General features: G+C 51.1%; 6 protein-coding genes across 6 annotated transcripts; 3 read left to right on the top strand and 3 right to left on the bottom strand.

Annotated features, from left to right (window-relative positions):
* The first annotated feature begins 407 nt into the window (after positions 1-407).
* ASPACDRAFT_78244 (U2 snRNP complex subunit CUS2) lies at positions 408-2,448 on the top strand. The gene is made up of 6 exons (XM_020205146.1): positions 408-622; positions 897-1,019; positions 1,112-1,509; positions 1,636-1,744; positions 1,804-1,959; positions 2,030-2,448. The coding sequence occupies exons 1-6, from the start codon at positions 434-436 to the stop codon at positions 2,240-2,242; spliced, it is 1,188 nt and encodes a 395-aa protein (XP_020056670.1). The 5' UTR covers positions 408-433; the 3' UTR covers positions 2,243-2,448.
* A 317-nt stretch (positions 2,449-2,765) lies between these two features.
* Positions 2,766-5,169, top strand: ASPACDRAFT_118494 (tubulin beta chain). The gene is made up of 8 exons (XM_020196168.1): positions 2,766-3,029; positions 3,164-3,187; positions 3,271-3,296; positions 3,414-3,455; positions 3,530-3,584; positions 3,643-4,098; positions 4,183-4,517; positions 4,570-5,169. The coding sequence occupies exons 1-8, from the start codon at positions 3,018-3,020 to the stop codon at positions 4,928-4,930; spliced, it is 1,311 nt and encodes a 436-aa protein (XP_020056669.1). The 5' UTR covers positions 2,766-3,017; the 3' UTR covers positions 4,931-5,169.
* A 977-nt stretch (positions 5,170-6,146) lies between these two features.
* On the bottom strand, positions 6,147-8,475 carry ASPACDRAFT_78242 (ammonium permease MEP2). Its single transcript, XM_020205145.1, has 6 exons — positions 8,087-8,475; positions 7,974-8,038; positions 7,665-7,919; positions 6,931-7,605; positions 6,650-6,881; positions 6,147-6,581 (listed from the first exon to the last, which is right to left on the bottom strand). The coding sequence occupies exons 1-6, from the start codon at positions 8,168-8,170 to the stop codon at positions 6,459-6,461; spliced, it is 1,434 nt and encodes a 477-aa protein (XP_020056668.1). The 5' UTR covers positions 8,171-8,475; the 3' UTR covers positions 6,147-6,458.
* Positions 8,476-9,911: 1,436 nt separating this feature from the next.
* Positions 9,912-11,789, bottom strand: ASPACDRAFT_52063 (uncharacterized protein; the record flags this gene model as incomplete). Its single annotated transcript, XM_020202567.1, has 7 exons — positions 9,912-9,999; positions 10,083-10,278; positions 10,412-10,952; positions 11,006-11,083; positions 11,288-11,362; positions 11,465-11,576; positions 11,680-11,789. The coding sequence occupies 7 exons, from the start codon at positions 11,787-11,789 to the stop codon at positions 9,912-9,914; spliced, it is 1,200 nt and encodes a 399-aa protein (XP_020056667.1).
* A 1,702-nt stretch (positions 11,790-13,491) lies between these two features.
* Positions 13,492-17,639, top strand: sskB (putative MAP kinase kinase kinase SskB; the record flags this gene model as incomplete). The annotated part of the gene is made up of 2 exons (XM_020199518.1): positions 13,492-15,290; positions 15,341-17,639. 2 exons carry the CDS (start codon positions 13,492-13,494, stop codon positions 17,637-17,639), a joined length of 4,098 nt encoding a protein of 1,365 aa, XP_020056666.1.
* A 1,500-nt stretch (positions 17,640-19,139) lies between these two features.
* On the bottom strand, positions 19,140-20,297 carry ASPACDRAFT_42911 (GID4/VID24 family protein; the record flags this gene model as incomplete). Its single annotated transcript, XM_020201181.1, has 4 exons — positions 19,140-19,206; positions 19,269-19,626; positions 19,689-19,839; positions 19,893-20,297. 4 exons carry the CDS (start codon positions 20,295-20,297, stop codon positions 19,140-19,142), a joined length of 981 nt encoding a protein of 326 aa, XP_020056665.1.
* Between the last annotated feature and the right edge of the window lie 444 nt (positions 20,298-20,741).

Genomic DNA, 20,741 nt, shown 5'->3' with positions numbered 1-20,741 from the left:
CTATCGGCATGAATTGCAACTGTGCTTTACATATGAGTGCCTCTGATAAAGCTCTTACCTGGCCATACTGCTAATGAAGATATAGCAACTGAATCTGTAGCAGCGGGGTGGGTGTGAACCGAAGAATTATTGGGCAGAAGTGGTGAGGAGGACTACTGCAGTAGAAGCCGGCCAGCCAGGGCTGGACCCAAACAAAAGCTTCCGCTCCATCGTCACGGAAGCTTCGAAGAAGATTACATAAACCCAGCAAGCATCTCCCCGCAAACGCCGACGGGGCAATCGGTGATCTCATCCAAACCCCAGTAAATTAATTCTGGCATTGCATCTTTTCATACAGCTACACCCTTCCCAAAACAAAACAATCCGATAAGCTGCCGCATACTAGCTACTTACAGTCGCGTTGCAGAGCGGGCTTCAGCACACACATCCGCAAATGGCGTCACCCTCCTCGAACGACGCCGCCTCGAACCCGGCGCCATTCGCCAATTTCCCGCAAGACCCCTCCGAATTCGACAGCGACCCGCGCATCTCGTTCTCGAAACTCGACGATAAGTTCATCCTGGAGACTGACGACGGTCAAGAATATGAATACGACACCGCCTTGAAGCGGTGGATCCCGACGGTGTGTAGCGCGCTCTCTCCATCTGTCTCTCTTCGGCCTTGGTCGGCAGTGACCTGTGCTCTGTTCCTCCCGGGCTGTTGAAATTCCCTTCTCTCCCCTTCGGTTTTGCTGCTCCGGCGATCCGGAGCACTCTTTTTCATCCATGGAGAAACCGGTTCGCATGTGTGTGAAAAACAAGCCGGGAAAAGGGGGCTACTTTTTTCTGCCTGGTGTATGGTTGGTTCGTGAAAACTGATTTTTTCGCTTGGGTGGTGGTGGGTGTTGTTCTCTCCAGGTCGACGATGACTTGCTCCAGAAACAGCAAGAAGCCTACAAAGTACACGGCGTGGATGAGGATGAACAGGTGACGGCGTCGCAATTGAAGAAGAAGCGCAAGCAGCAGGGCAATGGTGAGGAGGTCAGTTTGCACTACTACCTGTCAACCTTTGTTGTCTACAGGGTTCCAAAGCCAGCAACGCTAAACAAGCTCTGAGTTTTCTATCGGTGCAGCGCAATGGACAGAAACCGAAGAAACAGCGCGTCAACACGGCCGTCTTCGTGACGTCAATCCCCCTCGATGCCACCTTCGACGAGATCCGCGACCTCTTCTCCAAGTGCGGCGTGATTGCGGAGGAGATCGACAGCGGCCGCCCGCGCATCAAGATGTACAACGACGACGACGGGAAGTTCAAGGGCGAGGCGCTCGTGGTCTACTTCCGGCCGGAGTCGGTGAACCTGGCCATTCAGATGCTGGACGACTCGGACTTCCGGCTGGGCGTGACGGGCCCGCAGGGGGCGATGCGCGTGCAGGCGGCGGATTTCTCCTTCAAGAGCCAACAGGAGGCCCCGACGAAGACGAGCATGCGCGATAAGCGGAAGATCATTCAGCGGACGCAGAAACTTAACAAGTAAGGAGATTCCCTCAAATGGTGGGGGAGGTTGTCGATAGATGATGATGATGATGATGATGATGATGATGATGATGATGATGATGATGATGATGATGATGATGATACTGATTTATCGACTGATAGTAAACTTGCCGATTGGGACGATGACGATCCGTCGGCTCTTCCAGATACAAGCTCACGCTTTGAGAAGATTGTCATTCTGAAACATATGTTCACTCTGAAAGAATTAGATGTACGAAATCCGTTCTCGTGCTGCGATATCCATGAAAAGGTTCTGACTCGTTTTGACAGGAGGACCCTGCCGCTATACTCGACATCAAGGAAGATATCCGCGATGAATGCTCGAAGCTCGGGGAGATTACGAATGTTGTTCTCTACGATAAGGAGCCGGAGGGGATCGTGAGCGTCCGCTTCCAGGATCCGGAGGCGGCTCGCAACTGTGTCCAGGTGGGTTGCATTCGCCTGATATTTACTTCCCTTAATCAAATGGTACATACTAACAGTTCATGTCGCCCAGATGATGGATGGGCGCTATTTTGCTGGCACGCGAGTGGAAGCATACATCTCCGATGGGAAAGAGAAGTTCAAGAAGACCAATGAGAAGCGGGCAGCGCTGGAAGATCTGGCCGAGAAAGGGTTGGATGCCGAAGATTCGGAGGAAGAGCAGCGCTTGGATGAATTTGGCACGTGGTTGGAAAGCTCTCACACGGTGGAGAATACTGCCAAGTGAGAGCAGCGGCGGCAGCAGGAACAGCAGCAGCGATATGGAGAGACATCTATTTTCAGGTATCATGGATAGCAAGCAGATCCGAATCCCCAACGGGCAATTTGCTGAACTATGTGGGCAAGGGACTGTGATTTCCCATAGTCACATTCAACCTTGATTAAGAACATGTGTACTATAGCAAAAGAAATATTCAAAGAAGTAATGACCTCATGCAGCGGGGGGAACAAAGAAGCACCAAATCCATAACCACAACAAAACACATGCCATGAACCAGAGGCTCAGTAGATCAAAGTTCGGTTCGCGTGTGTTGGTTGCGAGCCTGACTTCTGAGGCATTCATTCAGCCTTCCAACGAATCCCGTGCTGGCTAACTAACACGCCAAGCCCGATCGGGCTGAGTACTTTCCTTCTTGGGATTTTCCCCTTAATTTCTGGGCTGCCGGAAGAAAACAATCAAGCCACGGTTCAAGGTTTGTGTTCACTACTGTTGACTTTTTTGTTGTTGATCGGGGGGTACTCAGGTAACAGTCCACTGCTACTGCACCACTAACTCTCCCTAAACAACCCCCCCCTTCTCCCCCCCACCACCCTTCACCGCTCTCCTTCTCTACCCAAACTCTCCGAACTAACCCAATTCCTCGTTTTCTCCCTTCCTCCTCCTTCCACTTCGACTGTCTTCCCCAGTCTCCTCCACCTAATCCAATCCCTACATTCCTCCATTCTTCTCCGGCATCTGTCAACCCACTTTTCCCCCTCATCGACTTCAATCACCTTTCACAATGCGCGAAATTGTATGTGTTCTACCCCTCTCCGTTGTTGTCCGCCACGGGAGACGCGTCGTATAGACTTCACTCCCCTGATGCGCCCCCACCAGTTGTTCAATATCAGGATTATGCGGCTAACCTAGTCTTTTTCCACCCAACAGGTTCACCTCCAGACCGGTCAGTGTGTAAGTGAATTCGTGCTGGGACACACAACCTTTGTGGTTCGGTATATTTATACAGTGGACTAAAACATGGGGGCTGGTAACAGGGTAACCAAATTGGTGCCGCTTTCTGGTATGTCTCTCTACTCGAGTGGACGGAGGACATGACATGCTCTGAAGTCTCTCACTCAGAGTCAAGAACATTACTGTCAAAGCTTTTCTGTGGTCAATTGAGCTAACAGTCTTCCAGGCAGACCATCTCTGGTGAGCACGGCCTCGATGGCGCCGGTGTGTAAGTGCAGACTTCCCGGGCGGCAGGACCAGCGGGTCGTGGAGAATGGGGAAGGATATTAATGGAAAGGACAGTTACAATGGCTCCTCCGACCTCCAGCTGGAGCGCATGAACGTCTACTTCAACGAGGTTCGTCTTCGAGTCTTCCCTCCGGCTTTCCCGCATCAGCTCCTGACTGCTTCACCAGGCTAGCGGCAACAAGTATGTTCCCCGTGCCGTCCTCGTCGACCTCGAGCCCGGTACCATGGACGCCGTCCGTGCCGGTCCTTTCGGCCAGCTTTTCCGCCCCGACAACTTCGTCTTCGGCCAATCCGGTGCTGGTAACAACTGGGCCAAGGGCCATTACACTGAGGGTGCCGAGCTTGTCGACCAGGTTATCGATGTTGTCCGTCGCGAGGCTGAGGGCTGCGACTGCCTTCAGGGTTTCCAGATCACCCACTCCCTCGGTGGTGGTACCGGTGCCGGTATGGGTACTCTCTTGATCTCCAAGATCCGTGAGGAGTTCCCCGACCGTATGATGGCCACTTTCTCCGTCGTTCCCTCCCCGAAGGTCTCCGACACTGTTGTTGAGCCGTACAACGCCACCCTCTCCGTCCACCAGCTTGTTGAGCACTCCGACGAGACCTTCTGTATCGATAACGAGGTATGTTCTGGAGGATATGGCCTAACTGGGTGACACCGCCGGTATGGTTGAAAGGCGCATAAACTGACCGGATGATTGATGTAGGCTCTGTACGACATCTGCATGCGTACCCTCAAGCTCTCCAATCCCTCCTACGGCGACCTGAACCATCTGGTCTCCGCCGTCATGTCCGGTGTGACCACCTGTCTTCGTTTCCCTGGTCAGCTTAACTCCGACCTCCGCAAGCTGGCTGTCAACATGGTTCCTTTCCCTCGTCTCCACTTCTTCATGGTCGGCTTCGCTCCTCTGACCAGCCGTGGCGCTCACTCTTTCCGCGCCGTCTCCGTTCCTGAGTTGACCCAGCAGATGTTCGACCCTAAGAACATGATGGCTGCTTCGGACTTCCGCAACGGCCGTTACCTCACCTGCTCCGCCATCTTGTACGCTGCCCGTATCCTATTGCGTCATGACTTTCGTACTGACTGAATCTAGCCGTGGACGTGTTTCCATGAAGGAGGTTGAGGATCAGATGCGCAACATCCAGAGCAAGAACCAGACCTACTTCGTCGAGTGGATCCCCAACAACATCCAGACTGCTCTCTGCTCTATCCCTCCCCGTGGCCTTAAGATGTCCTCTACCTTCATCGGTAACTCGACCTCTATCCAGGAGCTCTTCAAGCGTGTGGGTGATCAGTTTACTGCTATGTTCCGTCGCAAGGCTTTCTTGCACTGGTACACTGGTGAGGGCATGGACGAGATGGAGTTCACTGAGGCCGAGAGCAACATGAACGATCTCGTCTCCGAGTACCAGCAGTATCAGGACGCCTCCATTTCCGAGGGCGAGGAGGAATAGTGAGTTTCCCGACTGTCGCGCCGGAAATATAGTCGCTAACTCTGTCACAGCCCCGAGGAGGAGATCCTTGATGAGCAGGAGTAAACTTTTGGCCGTCAAGAATGACGCAAAGCGGGACACGCGCTCTCTAATACCCTTGATAAGCTTACATTCTCAAAGGACGTTGGCTCGTTGTACCGGTCATTGTCGGTGAACTATTTCGTTTGAGCGCCTTTAATTTTCCCCTTCCTGTTTTTTTTAATTACCTAGGCCGATGGAAGCCTGAAACCATCCAAATCAATAGCACATAGTTCGAAGCAATTTATAGTCTATTGCTTGATATGCAGCGTAGATGAGCCGCTTCTGCTCGCCTATGGGTTTTCTGCGGTGATAGCACCCGGGCTTTGAACTTGTAGGACCACGTAATGTCTATTGAGACATTGGAAGGAGTAGATAATACTGGGTCAGGGCTAAGCGGTTGGCACAGAGTGGCTTGTACTTTACCCACAGGAGGTGAAGCAGTACAGGTGATGTAAGTCACGTGACTTTCTTTCGGCAAACAAGCATCGAGTTGGATATACTTAAAGTCCTCACCAATCAGCACGCTGCTATATGCTGCCGGCGCTAAGCGGAGCGCTCCAGGCTTCAAGGTTCTTAACTCCCTACCGGGGCCTTTAGACTAGCTACTAACTAGCTGGATGCAGGTATCGTACAGGTACCGTACAGCAATGTACTCCCTATTATGAGTATACGATTCACCTGCTAGCGCCCCCCCGCCCCCCCCCCCAACCACTGCAGCTCTTCCAAGCGAGGCTAAGTGATGTATATCTTTTGGCTATATACATAAAACCCTTCCGGTGCTACTCCGATGACAGTTGGTACTGGATTGAGGGATTGGGGAAGATTTGGAGGTAGGTGTGGCTTCCTGTTTAGCTTTTCCTGGATCGTTTTGGTGTGCGGGTGGTGGTAGGATGCCAGTTCTGGGGTCACTTTGAAAAGGCACCCAAGTGTTCACCTTACTGGAGAGAATTTTGTATACATGACGCCACCAGGTGGGGTCATCAGTGCAGCGAACGCTGCGTGGAACTTTTCTTCCATCTCGGCGATAAAAAGATGATGCACTTTTTGCTGTGACTCATACAGCTATCAGATCATTGGAAAAGGGGATATGAAGTGAAGAGGGCTGAGGCTTTCATATACGAAACACGTCAGGGCATTTGCAGTTTTGCTCGAGGGTGTGTGAGTGACCGGGATGGAACAATATGATTGGTTTTGATGATCCTTCTTCATTCAGTTACTTTTTCTTTCCGAGAAACATCGAATCGATAACCAGTCACATTAGGTAAGAAAGTCAAATAGAGGAAGCCTTGAAAGGGGGAATAGAACCAAGAAAAGAAAAGTATATACATATTCAAAATAAAAGAGGGGGATATCAAAGTGGTAGAGACCTGAGGAAAAGAAAAGGAAAAGGGATATAGTCCAGAAAAAAAGGAAAGATTATGTGGAGTGGTGGTTTCACCCTGTCCGAGAAGTAAATGGTCCAGTCACTTTACGCCTTCAGTTCTACCGACTCCTCGTTGCCGGCGGGCGTGATGCTGCGCTTGGAGGAGCTCTCGGCGTGCTCGGGGCTGGTGCCGGCGATGACGTCGCGGGTGATTTCGACATAGTCGTACTGTTTTCCAAAGGGTTAGCTTTTTTTGCTCATCAATATATAGGGGGTTCAAAGTTGGGGAGGCATACGGCAAATTCACCGATCTCGGCGTCATCAGTACCCAAGATTTCATCTTCTTCGGAGATGCGCAGGTGGAGACCAGGGATCAGGTTGATCAGGAAAAGAATGATGCAGCTGCCGAAGAAGGAGTAGGCCATGCCGGAGACGGAGTCGGCGAGCTGGTAGCCGAGCTGGACGTAGTTGTGGTTGATCCATCCACCGTCGATGACGGTGGAGCCATCGAGATGAGCAATGTAGTCACTGAAGCAAAGTTAGTGAAGTGCTTGCAGAGATATGGGAAGGGACATACGCGGCAAAGATTCCGGTCAAAAGGTTGCCAACAAGGCCACCAATACCGTGGACAGCGAAGATGTCAAGACTGTCATCAATTTGGATCACATATTTCAGCTTGGTGGCATAGTTGCAGGCAACAGCACCGACCACGCCGAAAATGAAGGCCGCCCAAGGTGTGACAAAGCCAGAGCCTGGAGTGATGGCAACCAAACCGGCAATGGCACCGGAACAGAATCCAACCATAGACCATTTCCTCTCAAGTCGGTAGTCCAGGAGACACCAAGTGACACCACCCACCGATGCAGCAAGGTTGGTGACAACGGCCGCCATCACGGCACGCAGGTTGGCAGCCAGAGCGGAGCCTGCATTGAAACCGAACCATCCAACCCAGAGGAAGACCGTGCCGATGACAACATGGGTGACATTGTGAGGGCGGTAGTTGAGCTCGTGCGTTCCATGACCACGACGCTTTCCGAGCATGAGAGAGTAGGCAAGAGCGGCAGAGCCGGAGGCGATGTGGACAGGAGTGCCACCGGCGAAGTCGAGACCTCCTAGCTTGAACACCCAACCGGACGCGTTCCATGTCCAGCAGGCGAGGGGATCGTAGATGATGGTGGTCCAGACAAAGCTGAAGACCATGCAAGGAAGCATGCGACCGCGCTCAGCAACGGCACCGACTGCAAGGGCCACCCTAGTTTCATCCTGTCAGATATGCAGGTTTGTCATGGATCGTAGCAAAGGTATACTCACGTAATAGCTGCGAACATTCCCTGGAAGACGGCGAACAGAAGATCCGGAACTTTAGTGCTGCCCACGGAAGGAGCTCCCAGCACACCCTTCATACCGAAATTCTGCAAGTCTCCAATATAACTTCCGGCAGTGTGGGAGAAGGCTAGCGAATATCCCCAGAAGAACCATTGGAAAGATACCACCCCGACCGACATTATCGAGAGCCAGATCAGCGACAGAGCTGACTTGCGGCGAGCAAGACCGGAATAGAAGAAGCTGGTAGGGTTAGCTCTGGAGTTAATATATTGAACACTAGGAATGGTCCCATACCCGACACCCGGAATCATCAATAGCACCAGGGCAGTGGAGGTAATCACCCAAGCAATGTCCCCGGACTGATAACAGTTAGCAAAGGCTAAGTACAAAGCGCCTGAGGAGCTTACACTGTAATAGATGTTGAGGTCTTCCGTCAGGGAATCACCACCCGTTGCACCCGTGCCATTGTAGGCAACGGGATACGCCGACATCGTGAATCTCACAAGATGCACGGAACTTGTTACAGGATCGAAGAGAAAGAACTGTGGGTTGCAGCCCGTCTACCACAGCTTGGCAAGAGGTTAAAGTATTATCGAGCGCGCAGGCGGTACCCAAGCGTAGGGGGTCTCGAAGGCAATGGAAGGAACAGGCACGTATTAGACCGACAGCAAGGAAAGCGAGTTGGGGAAAGTCCGGGCACTGATCGATGAATAATTGGATCTGAGCTGTTACCAATTTAGGACGACTGGGTTGCTGATCAATAATAGAAAGAAAAGTTTAGATTTCAAATATAGTCGAGAGAAAAAGAGAGGTCAGATCAGGGGGAGATGCAGGAGTGATAAATAGTGGTGATGATAGTCGGCGGCCGGAGATATTACCAGTCAGATGAAAAGCGCCATCGTCTCACTTGCTTCGAACCCTGGAAGGGCTCCACATCATCGGAGCCATCCTGGGGGTGTTCTCTTTCTTGGCGACAGGATTAGTTTGGTCTTAATACGATGCGATATCTACTGATAGATATCGGAGGACTGGCCATGGCGGCGGATCCAGACGGGTGGAGTTGCTGGAAGGAGCCATCACGGACCAATGTTATTTCTCACATTGATTGACTTGGCAGTATTCCTCTGACCTGCAGCTGGCTGGAATGACTCTTTTTCATTTTCCGATCTGTCGAGAACGTGGATGCGCATGTTGGGAGTAGAGTTCCACGGCATTGGCTTGTTCATCGTGCATGGACGCCTAATCCATCAGCCATGGCTGATGGCTGCATATCGGTTACATGTCGGAAGCGGCAAACAGGCCGGTAGACTCGGAGTGATAGCAGTAGGTATGCTTCGTGATGCGAAACTCAAACGCGGAGGGAGATTAGGGATTTCATTGACAGAAGAGGGTCAATAATGCAAATGCGCGGAAGTATGGATAAGGAGAGAAGTCTATTCAGCCCGGGAGAAATCCTTCCGTTCAGGCAGCATCGGGACTGGCTGGAGATAGTCATCCATGTGTCTTATCAGTGGTAAATTAAGAGTTAGTCAGGTAGACAATTGTATGTACAGGTAGTAAGGGGTCAAAGAGAGTTCCTTATCTCCCGCCAGATACGTAGGTACTGTATGCGATTGAACTGACAGGGCTGATTCTTGGATTCTGGCGGACTTGCCATCCTTCGTGAAGCTCCATCGGGAGGCGCAGTAATGACCACGAGGTTTTTCCAAACCTTGCAGATCTGCCCCACTGACGTTCAGAACTGTAGTTGTACTGTAGGTCGGAGTACAATTGAATGAGTTGGTTGGAATGGGGAGGGAGTCTGGTGGTTGTTCCTAAACCTTCCGAGAATGAAGATGGAACTCCTTATCTTCCTCCGTCGTGGCAGCCAATCACCATCGGCTCGGGTGGAAGTCTTATCTACCGTACAATCTACAAGGCTGTTGATTACGAACGAACCAAACTACCTCCTATTGAACTTATTATCACTCGACCTGCTCGTCCTTGCCTTGACTCAGTCACCATTGATGACGCCAAGAAACCAATTACTTTAGTTCGCTATATCCGACACCGCAAATATGTTGATACTGCTTATGCAGCTCCCGAGTTCCATCTACAAGTATAGCTACAGCATCAATGTTCCCCATGGGGTCCGTTCATCTGCGAAAGCTTGATACGCCACTCCGTACGAGTAGGAATACATACTCAACTCTATCAGAGTGGAAGCGCTCCAATATTGTCGCAATCCGATGATCACACAGAGCCCGACACGATCGCTTCGGCCGCTTCCAGCGCAACCGCAAACCGAGCCTTGAGATCCTCCACAATCTCGACCCCGAAACTAACGCGCAGCAAATCGGCCGGCACGCCGAACCCCGCGGCCCACCCAAGCCCCAATAGTACGCGAGAAGAACTTAAGGCGACGTCAAGGTGAACTTCGTGCCGAGACTCGGCCCTTTGGCCGTCTCGATGCGATCTAAGAATGCCACCGTATGTTTCTTCGGGTGAAACGTGAAAGACAGCAAATCTCCATACCCGCCCGTGGGGGTTCGACACTTATCATAGAAACGTTTCGTCGGACTATACTTGGGGTAACCGACGTCCTTGACTAGCGGATGGGCTTGCAAAATTAGGCAGATGGCCTCAGCATTGTCGTTATTATCCTGATGTGCGCCACGAAGTCCCGGCTATTGCGCTCCATGAACAAAACGTCCTCGACCCAATAATTGTTTTCCTCAAAATCCGCATCAAACGCCCCTTCAGTGGGAGATAATACCGGCTTTCGGGGTCCAGGATAACGCTACCACCCATCACGTTACAGTCGCCTGTGAATATCTTCGTGAGACTGTTGACCACCACGTCGGCAGGGGGCAGGAGCTGGACATGGACCGAGTTGCCATTTGTCTCGTCTACCACCACGGCAAAGTCGTACATGTCGGTCAATTCGCTGACGCGCCGGAGACCGGGGCTCTTCAACATTGGATTTCCGGGGATTTCGCACAAGAAGGCCAGGTACCGTTCGCCAGCCTGCAGGCGGGCTTCTAGGCCGTCCAGCCCATCCAGCCTGTCCGAGGAGCCATGCCAGATTTCCAAGGTGTCGACATATGGGAAACCAAACGAGATACTCTTCCGTTGGCCTCGGACCGCGAACAGCATCCGTTGCGTATTGAAAATGATACTCATGCCGCACGGGTATAGGTAAACGTCGTCGTCGGACACTCCGGTCACTCCCTGTGAATTGGCTTGTGAGCTCGATTGTTTGACTGCAGCTGTAGATGAAAGATCCACTTTCGTCTACCAGGTAGCCTGCTAGGCGTCGACGAATCGCTATTCTGGCGTTTGTCGACAAATGAGAGATCTAAGTTTCGTCCAAACCGCTCTTCCAGGGACTGCGTGCTTTCTCGGTTCTCGGGTACGGCCTTGTGCTGGTTATCGAGTCCGACATTTTTTGATCCGGTAGTAACTTTTTTTCTGCTTCGGGAGCATCTTGCGATGATCTGTGGCGGAATCTCTTTGATACCTCTTGGGCGTCTTTTGTGATTCACTGTTGGCTGCGACTGTTTCGCGTTTGTGATGCCGGTGCGGTAATTGCACAATCTGTCACTAGCATACCCTCCACAAAAAACGACGTGACGATCTGCCTGTCGAACTGAGATCCCATCTCCAGAATGTTGCCAATACTGTTTAGCGATTGGGAGCAGATCCTACTGGAATATGACGGCGGATATTGAGGGCGACACTTTCTTAGTCATGGCGATCGGTTAAGTCGCTGAATTCTTATTTAGAGACAAATCAATTGTCTTGACATTTCCAACCAGTACCTCCTTCGCCGCTTCTGCCTTGATAGTGATAATGAAGTCACGGCATCTTTCAGCAGCTTCGCGGGATGGGAACAACATCGCCTTTATATTGGCGGTTCTGGTTAAAGCAGCATCTGGTCACGATGTCAATTGCAAATGCAGCAATGAGTTTGTGGATATAGGCTCATGGTCAGCCATTGAAGACTCTGTCCAACACGTACTTAGCACCTTCCTCATAATCAGTGTCAGCCGTCCATGTTGGGAGAAACATGCTCACAGCATGAGTTGTGAGGGAAGGAAATGAGTCGCCCAGGTCTATCGTTGACGACATTATTCGATACAATGAAGGTAAAGCTGATAGAGTCCGAAGTCAAGATGCAACTGAGAGCAGCCAAGTATTGTATGTGTTGATTCAAGCTTATCAAAGCTTTTCGATATGCAGGCTTCAATTTTTTGGATAGACTACAAGAGCACAATTTGCCCGTCTTTTGTGCGCAGATGAGAAAGTGAGAGGTTAAATACTCTGGGAAGATAATGACTGTAAGCAGTAAGCATGTACCAGGCCCCTGAGTTATTCATCATATCTATTCTCTTCATAATGCTTTCGCTCTCGCATTGTTCTCCCACTTCTCGGCCTGCTGTCCGACCTGACAGGTCAATCAACGTGATGCTTGCGAGTAAAAGGGCTTCAGGCCGACTCAATTTGTGCTTGTAGGGTAAGGCTCTCTTTTCTACCCGGTTATTGCATGGTGGGATATGACTTGAAGCATCAAGTAGGCCGTCCTTCGACAAACATTCGAAATTATCTCGCTTCCTTGGAGCCGTGACTTTACCGACAATCGGGTTTAAACAGACTTATTCGTCACATCATTCGATACTCTTGGCTTTATCACCGAAATCCTTGTTGCTTTATAGCCTACTGAGGGTGTTGCATAGGGCAACCTGCCTCAAGCCCGCAGCGCTATCTTCCCAACAAACTGTTCCCCAACCACTGGATTAATTGACCTGAAACGAGACTCATACTTGCTTTTCTGTACGTACTTGGAGAAGTTCCTTTTGCGCCCTAGCACTGGATATGTAAGGATAGTTGTGTGTCGCCGTGGAACCCAAGACGGCGCGCATAACGTCACCATTGCTGGGAAGATCGGCCAGCGCTCTGAAGATGAAAGTACTCATTCTTCCCTGCGCAGGGGCATTGACAATGCACTTGGGCTTCTCTATCAACTGCAGCTCGGGCTTTCTGATCTGATGCACTAATGCACGCCCCTCGCAGTTCATGCGTATGGTGGGTTGATCAATACCAATATGGAAATTGAGAGACAGCCGTCTATTTCCTCGAATGCAGATCATCGAAGGATCATCGGGATCACATAGCACGCGCCAGTGTTGATCTTCCGGCATTAACTAGAATGAGCGCTGATGTGGACAACGGGATCTGGTATCATGGCATGGCAAATAATTTAAAGTATACAAAGTACTCCGCAAACCCCGTAGTAGTGTCATTCGTACAGTACACTCGCTGCTCCACACTGGCGCTTCGCTTGTGAAGTTTCTGATTAGGCTTCAGAACCTGGAGCCAATGTCATGAGAGTGATATAGTGACACCGCAAACCGCGCGTCCTATCCAAATCTTGAAAGTTGATTTACTCCGTACATTGTTTTCAGTGATTGCATGGAACGAAGGTGGACAAGTCACAGGAAGATTGGTGTGGCGGTAATGTGCTTAGTCATGGGCGGTGGGCAGTCCTTGATTTCGCTTCTAAATGAAGCTCTCTTGATTCTCCCTCCGAACAGCGTCTCCGACGTCGCTGAGTCATTGGCATTGAGTGCTATATCACACTTCTTATCGCGCTGAATACTGATTGCTCGACTGAAATTGATCACTTTTGCTCAGACCACCCGGCTGAAGACGCAGACGCGTTTGCCAGGGATTTTTTGACAGGCCTAGCAGCAGAAGCATGCACCGCCACAGCCCCTATCTATCCGCTTGAGGCTTTCCCTTCCAACCCGCTCTCTAGCACTGGCCATGCGAGATGGAGTCCCAACAAGACCGTGGGTTCCAGATCATGGAGCATCCTGATATGAACAATCATGACTCGGATGGCTCCGGTTCCTCCGATGAGCTGCTGCAACAGCCCTTCTCACTCCGGTCGGACTCCAGCTTCACGGAGAATTTCGACGGCCAGATCCCAACCCCCGCGTCGACCATCGCCAACTCTCCAACCCCATCCCTCCCCAGCGGTATCCCTTCATGGGTCACGGGCACACCATCACGCCCGCGGGGTGCGAGCGTTGGTGCCTCCGCTCTCGAAAAAGCACAACCTGTAGACGGTCTGCCAGGTGACTTGAGGTCGCAACGCCCGTCCGGCCCCGCTCGGACACCCTCCAACACCTACGCCCCTCAGCGCCGCCCGCCCCAATACATCAGCTTCCAGAATGACCGTCAGAGATCCTCGTCAACGAAGCGAACCCCCCGCAGGGACCCGAACGCCCAGTATCGAGCGCAGGAGAAGGCGTATGTCCAGCGCATCCGGGCCGACCCACAGGCATGGTACAACCATTTCGACGAAGCTCAGAATATGAGCCCGGGAATCGGTGACTCGGACCTGGAGGAACCCTCGCCGTCGTCAGAAGTTCCCTTCGAAGATGATGCCTACGACCCTGACATTCAACTTTTCCTCAATGACGATAACCTGCCGACGATCGATGAGCTGAAGAACCCGAGAAATCAGGAAAGGCTGGAGTGGCACTCCATGTTGTCTTCTGTCTTGAAGGGAGATGTCGTCAAGCAAGAGAAACAACGTCTTCTAGGGTCTACGGACTCCAAACGGTCTTCCGCCCAGAATAATGCGATATGGCTGGGTGTTAGGGCAAGAACGTGCGGGCGCAGTGTCGCTCTGCAGCGGAAGCTGATCGAAGAGGCCCGGAGTGGACTGGGACCTATCATTGAAGAAATCATCAAGTTTGAGATCAAAGGTGAGACGGAGATTGGGAAGCCTCCCATTCAACAGGTCGAGGACATTGTGGGACAGATCGAGAGATGTGAAAGCTTGTATTCCACTCACAAAGAGCTGGAAAGCGCCCACCCCCGCATCGCTTCAGATGAGTTCCGATCGAGTCGTGATGCTGTTCTTGCCTGGCACAATACAACGATCTTGATCAACACTGAACTTGCCATTCTGCAGAAGTGGGTTGGCAACGACGAGCTTGACTTCAGCAAGCCAAGGACAAAGTCAATCAACAGTGATCTTACAGACGAATCCTCCTTCTTGGACCGGATCATGAAGGAAGACGGGCTGAGAACGCTCCAGGGGAGACAGAACATGCTCAACGGTGTGGGCGAAGTGATTCAGAAGGCGAAGAACACCTTGATTGAAAATGCCAGCTCGTTTGCCAAGCGTCATCTGCCGCCCTATATCGAGGAATTACTTACCTTGATCAACTTCCCATCGCGTCTCATCCAAGAAATTATCCGCATGCGACTTTCCTATGCAAAGAACATGAAAGATCCTGCTCAGCAGTCCCCAATCTTGGTGGATCAGATGCTTTCACAGTTCCAGATCTTGATGAAAGTAGCGGTGGACATCAAGCAACGATATATGGATATCGCCAGGCCTGAGCCCGGCTGGGACTTGCCCCCTTGTATCGATGAGAATTTCGACTCGGTCGTCCTGGACGCCATGAAGTACTACTTCCGACTCCTCAATTGGAAGCTGAATGCAAACAAGAACACATTCAAGGAAGCGGAGATTCTGGAACAGGATTGGGAATTCTCCAATGAGGTTGGACGTCAACTTGATGGGGGTGACATTGAGGTTGCTGAGCAATATAGGTACGGGATCTCTCAAGCCACGATGTGCATGTTTGCTAACTTATGGTCAGTGCCCTGACTGCAAAGTCTCTTCAACGCTTGATGATTCATTTCGAACGAGAATTGGCGATACGTCCGAATGAGGATCCCCTCGACATGGATAAGCGGTATAAGAGCGTTCTCGATTCTACACGTATTCGCCAACGGAAGCTCTATCGTTTCTCCCGCTTCTTGCGCCAATTGTTTGAAAATGCAACGGAGTACAATTTGCCAGCTGACATTGCCTATGACTTCCTGGAAGCGCTCCTCGTATCGGACCATTTCATTATCAAGTCTAACTCCACCACGGGCCAGAAGAATGTCTATCTCTTTGCGCATCCTGCTTTGTGGGGTCGGCCCGCAGATCTACAAGCAATCATGGGCACATCCTTCCGTGATGAAGATGCTTCGAAAGACTCCCCTCACGCGCCCTATATTTTGGTCATTCGTCCAGAGAAGCCATTGGCTTGGGCTGGCAAAGAGATGCAGCTTGAAACCATGGAACACCCCACAGACTTGCGATTAGGGAAATTGCGCCTCGTTGTTGAGGGCACTCAGCAGCGCCTGGCTAATGCTCGGGCTGAATTGGCGCATCTTACTGGAACGCATCTCGACATGGCCATTGAGCAACGGGCCAATCTTGGTCGCGTCAATGTGGAACTGAATAAGATCAAGAAGATCTCATTCAAGCTGTCCATGACAATTATGGATAGCGTTGCAATTATCCGAAATCAGCTGAGAGAGAAGGGAGTAGAGAATCATGACCTGGTACAAGCATGCTATGCTTTCGCCACGGAATTCGGAAAGCGTTCTTCGAATGTTGATCCTAACAGACGCGCTATGAATAGTGCGAGACTTGTGGATTTGTCTCTTGACTGGGTCTCCTTCGTTTGCGACGATTGTGATGCTGCTGATCGAAAGACCTTCAAGTGGGCTGTCTCTGCCCTTGAATTCGCCATGGCTATTACCTCCAGCAGACATCTACTTTCCATGGACGACGCGCAGTTTGCTCGTCTACGACAGAAAGTGGCGGGGTGTATGTCACTCCTCATATCTCACTTCGATATCATGGGCGCTCGGTCTTCTCGTGCAGCTCAGGCAGAGAAGCAGCGCTTGGAAGAGCGCGCCGGCTCTAGAAGAATGGCCGCAGGCCGAGTTTTGACGGATGAAGAAGCGACCAAGCTTGTGCGAGAACAGCGTCTGGCTCACTTGATCGAGATTGAAGATCGGCGAGTCGATGAAGATGCGAAGCGTCAGGCACTCGGAAGAGTCCTGGAGGGTTCCAATGAGGCTGATAGATCTCTTACCGTGCTCTCGTCTTCGGCTACGAATGTCACTCTGCGCTGGCAGCAGGGTCAGTTCATTGGAGGCGGAACGTTCGGATCCGTCTATGCTGCAATCAACCTCGACAGCAACTACCTCATGGCTGTCAAGGAGATCCGGTTACAGGATCCCCAGCTCATTCCTAAGATTGCCCAACAGATCCGCGATGAGATGGGCGTGCTGGAAGTTCTTGATCATCCCAACATCGTCTCATACCACGGAATCGAAGTCCACCGTGACAAGGTGTACATTTTCATGGAGTACTGCTCTGGCGGGTCTCTTGCGAGCCTGCTCGAGCACGGCCGTGTTGAGGATGAGACGGTCATCATGGTCTACGCTCTTCAGCTTCTGGAGGGTTTGGCGTACCTGCACCAGGCCGGCATCATCCACCGCGACATTAAGCCCGAGAATATCCTCCTCGACCACAATGGAATTATCAAGTACGTCGATTTCGGTGCCGCTAAGATCATCGCCCGCCAAGGAAGGACTGTCGCTCCCATGGACGCCTTCTCTGGCACTGGTCACAAGGACGCCATCGTACCCAAAGACTCTCAGATCCCCCAGAACAATTGGGGTAAGAACCAGAAGACCATGACCGGCACCCCGATGTACATGTCCCCCGAAGTGATCCGCGGCGACACCTCCAAGCTCATCCACCGCCAAGGCGCAGTTGACATCTGGTCCCTGGGCTGTGTGATCCTGGAGATGGCCACTGGCCGTCGACCCTGGTCGACCCTGGACAACGAGTGGGCCATTATGTACAACATCGCCCAAGGCAACCAACCACAGCTGCCGAGCCGCGACCAACTCAGCGACCTGGGTATCGACTTCCTCCGCCGGTGCTTCGAGTGTGATCCGCTCAAGCGATCCACCGCGGCCGAGCTCCTCCAGCACGAGTGGATCGTCTCCATCCGCCAGCAGGTCGTCCTTGATGCCTCCACGCCTGGCAGCGAGAACAGCGCCAGCAGTTCCACCTCGGGCAGCCGCCAAAACTCAACCTACGGCTAGTGCAGCCTGATTTCTGTCTCCCCACGCCTACCCAAGCTGTGTGAAATGCTTGCTTTCTGCCCGCCCTTCATGCAATCCTCTTTCGAAAAGCCGCATTTCCCAGCCCCATCGCCATCATTGTTAATCCCACGCAACACACTTCTTACCCCCTACGCCTTTTGATTCCGCATCTGATACCCTGCATACATTCATTTCTAATCCACTAAATCACTACTGGCTTGTGATCTGGTTTGCTTCGTTTTTTTTTTTTGTTTATTTTTTTTCGTTCTTGGCTTCTCTCCTCCCTATACGAATTGTCGGCATAGTATACATACATATATTCTGGCCCTCCTTTTTTTTGTGTTGTGTGTGTTTTTGGTCATCTCGACATACTACTATGAAACGAGTTTGTCGACCTGCAATTTGTTGATATATTTCCTCTATGGAGGGGGAGTATTCGGCCCCGTCTTCGGCAATCATGCTGAATTCTGGGATCGTTTTGTGTCTCGTGTTGGTTTTTGTTCGTACCACGCCCCAGCATACGAAGGAGCGTTTTGTTTTGGGCTTTTTTTGAGGGGGCCTCTTTCCTTTTTATTCGTCATTCAGCAATATCTGCATTAGAGAGAGAATACAAGTACAATATACTTCTACATTACCCAATTTGTTCACATATGCTCTATTGATTACTCAATGCCTGAGTTGGTAGAATCAGATGTAAAGATGCTGAAACAGTCCATCCAGGATCAATGAATATACTATTATTATCTAGCTCCACTGAGTGGTAACTACTGCTCGGCGCTGGCGAGGCTCTTGATAATGGTAAAGGTGAATCAACCTTGGATTCACCGTGTCATCGCGCATTCCATAACCGCGGACACTATTGTTCCTAACTGATGCTCTCAACATAGACAATAAGAATGAATAAGTGGATTTCGTGGCCGAGGAGACTGGAAGGTGGGGTAAATAGAGAAACCCAAGCAAACGATGACAAAAGCATACCCTGGAAAATGGAATGAGAGTATATGCCCGACATTCGCTCTGCTCGTGATAAACTGTTCATGATAACCCTATAGAATGAGAAGAAGAAACCAGACGAGTAAAGCATGGGTGATGGTAAAAGAAAACAAACAAGTCATGACCCTAAGTGTAGTGTGTTAAGAGGTAAAACTATTACAGCCACCTGTACGCCGAGCGGAAGATCTGGAAAGGTAAGAAGAGAAGACTGAAAGGACAAAAGCGTGTCTTCATCAAAATGACATGAAACCCCCATTGTGTTGGGGCCGATTGACCGCTGGAAGGTATAGCGATCAAAAAACGACTCGAGAAGGGTGAAACGCTCCGCATTTCCGAGGTTCGAGACATCATATAGTAAACGGGAAGGTCATTGCCGCCGAAAACCGGGGTATGGGTGGAAAAAGGAAGAATAAACAACAATTAGATGGGATAATGCCAGCGGAAGGATTGATAGCCTGATTCAGGGATCGTTCATGGCCCCGGGCAAAAGTTGCAGGAAAGGGGAATTTAACGGAATTCCATGGCAGGAGTACAGCCATGGTCCTCCACATGCTTGAGCTCCAATTGTTGATATCTGCAAGTAAAGTAGCTCATGTTAGCACTAAAAGATGTAGGTACGCTTCTCGGAAGACTCACTTCTCGCTCTTCGCATGGAAGTATATGCCAGCAACAGTTCCCTCTACTTGATTGAAGCAAATGTAGTAGAACCCCTCAAAGCTTGCACCAGATATGGATCTAACGCGATGGTCGGGCACCAAGAAGTATTCTTTCCAGCGCATGAAAATGTGTTCACGTTGGGCGTAATTGCGATACGTGAAATCGGGTTTCCTTGCTTGCTTGGATAGCGGACGCCATGCAGGAAACCTGTTCCAATGCTGCATATCGGTCTTCTCTGTAGCGCCCCATGCTTCGTTCTTAGTCTTGAAAGTATGTTTCGTGCCGATGATTTCGCCCTCAAAGAACGTCGTAAGAGTAGGGTGATCTTCCGTCAGACCTGCAGGTGTGGTTTACGTGAGTCATGGGCGGTATAAAACCCTTATGTTGCGGTCCACGCACCTTGTATGCGAAGATATCCACAAAGATAAGATTCTTGCATGTCAACATGCTTTATCTCGACATCGACATTGTAGACTTGCCGATCGGATTGCTGCGTGCCGGTAAATTTACTTCCCGGGCGCAAGAAAGAGGAAGTATAGTTAGGGAGGAGCTACCAGAGTCAGACCAAGCCCGCGACCATGCCATTTGTAGTCTAGAACATACCCGAATATTAGAGAACTCGTAGCTTAACAGCGAGGTGTTCGATGATGGAGTGACCGACGGAGGTTGGCTGGTTGAGCATGATGGCTCTGCAGCCGGACTCAACCTCCCCGCGGCAGGCTCATCTTCGGGTTTTGCCACATCTTTCATCGGGCTACCACCGGACGAGGACTCGGCGGTGGAGCCTGCGGTCGCATCTATCAGGGCATTCTGCGCCGTGTGGGCCGCAGAGATGAGCTGAGACAAAGAGCTTTCGGACTCATCCCGATCGGAAAGAGTGGAGGGTGCTCGAGACTCTCTCCAGGAGGGCAGCCTCTCGACCTCGGGTGGGCAAGTGGAACGAGCGGAGAGTTCCTCTAGGACTGACGAAGCATTCACACTGGATGTAATGTCACTCGGGGTCGGCATTGGAGGCGAATTAAGAAATGAATGACATCGGATCCGAAGTAGGTGCACTTATAGCAAGCGTGAGGGAGTGCAAGGAGACGGAGGGAGTTCAGCAAGCAGGAAAAGCAAGCATGCAGTTCGTAACCAGGGCGTAGGATTCGGGATTCGCGCAGGGTAGGAAAGGAGACTAGGATCAAAAGGGAATTATTCAAGGGAATCGGATAAAGAACCGAGCGAAGGTTGCAGGAGTAAGATTGGGGTTATTGAGGGGGTGGAAGTAGGAAAGGAGGAATGAATGGGGGGGGAGGAGGGAGGGGGGGGCTCAAGAGGAGGAGATGAATAGAAAGGGAAGTGTAGTTCAATTGATTTGATTGATGAGTCCGGGGGTTGCGCACCGCAGCCACTGCAGCAGCCAGCAGACATTGCCCAAAAAGGATAGGGCGGCTTTTACTGATCATGCGAGCG

The sequence above is a fragment of the Aspergillus aculeatus genome, assembly GCF_001890905.1.
Source record: "Aspergillus aculeatus ATCC 16872 unplaced genomic scaffold ASPACscaffold_7, whole genome shotgun sequence".
Lineage (NCBI taxonomy): Eukaryota > Fungi > Ascomycota > Eurotiomycetes > Eurotiales > Aspergillaceae > Aspergillus > Aspergillus aculeatus.
This window is presented reverse-complemented; position numbering and strand designations above follow the sequence as displayed.

What these genes read in the sequence shown, in the direction of transcription:
- ASPACDRAFT_78244 (XM_020205146.1), top strand. Translation starts at nt 434, where the DNA reads ATGGCGTCACCCTCCTCGAACGACGCCGCCTCGAACCCGGCGCCATTC. An exon ending in CGGACGCAGAAACTTAACAA is followed by an intron (nt 1,510 to 1,635) that starts GTAAGGAGATTC and finishes ATCGACTGATAG; the next exon opens with TAAACTTGCCGATTGGGACG. An exon ending in TCACTCTGAAAGAATTAGAT is followed by an intron (nt 1,745 to 1,803) that starts GTACGAAATCCG and finishes TCGTTTTGACAG; the next exon opens with GAGGACCCTGCCGCTATACT.
- ASPACDRAFT_118494 (XM_020196168.1), top strand. An exon ending in ACCTCCAGACCGGTCAGTGT is followed by an intron (nt 3,188 to 3,270) that starts GTAAGTGAATTC and finishes GGCTGGTAACAG; the next exon opens with GGTAACCAAATTGGTGCCGC. An exon ending in TGAACGTCTACTTCAACGAG is followed by an intron (nt 3,585 to 3,642) that starts GTTCGTCTTCGA and finishes CTGCTTCACCAG; the next exon opens with GCTAGCGGCAACAAGTATGT.
- ASPACDRAFT_78242 (XM_020205145.1), bottom strand. Translation starts at nt 8,170, where the DNA reads ATGTCGGCGTATCCCGTTGCCTACAATGGCACGGGTGCAACGGGTGGT. An exon ending in ACCTCAACATCTATTACAGT is followed by an intron (nt 8,039 to 8,086) that starts GTAAGCTCCTCA and finishes AACTGTTATCAG; the next exon opens with TCCGGGGACATTGCTTGGGT. An exon ending in CCGAGATCGGTGAATTTGCC is followed by an intron (nt 6,582 to 6,649) that starts GTATGCCTCCCC and finishes TTTGGAAAACAG; the next exon opens with TACGACTATGTCGAAATCAC.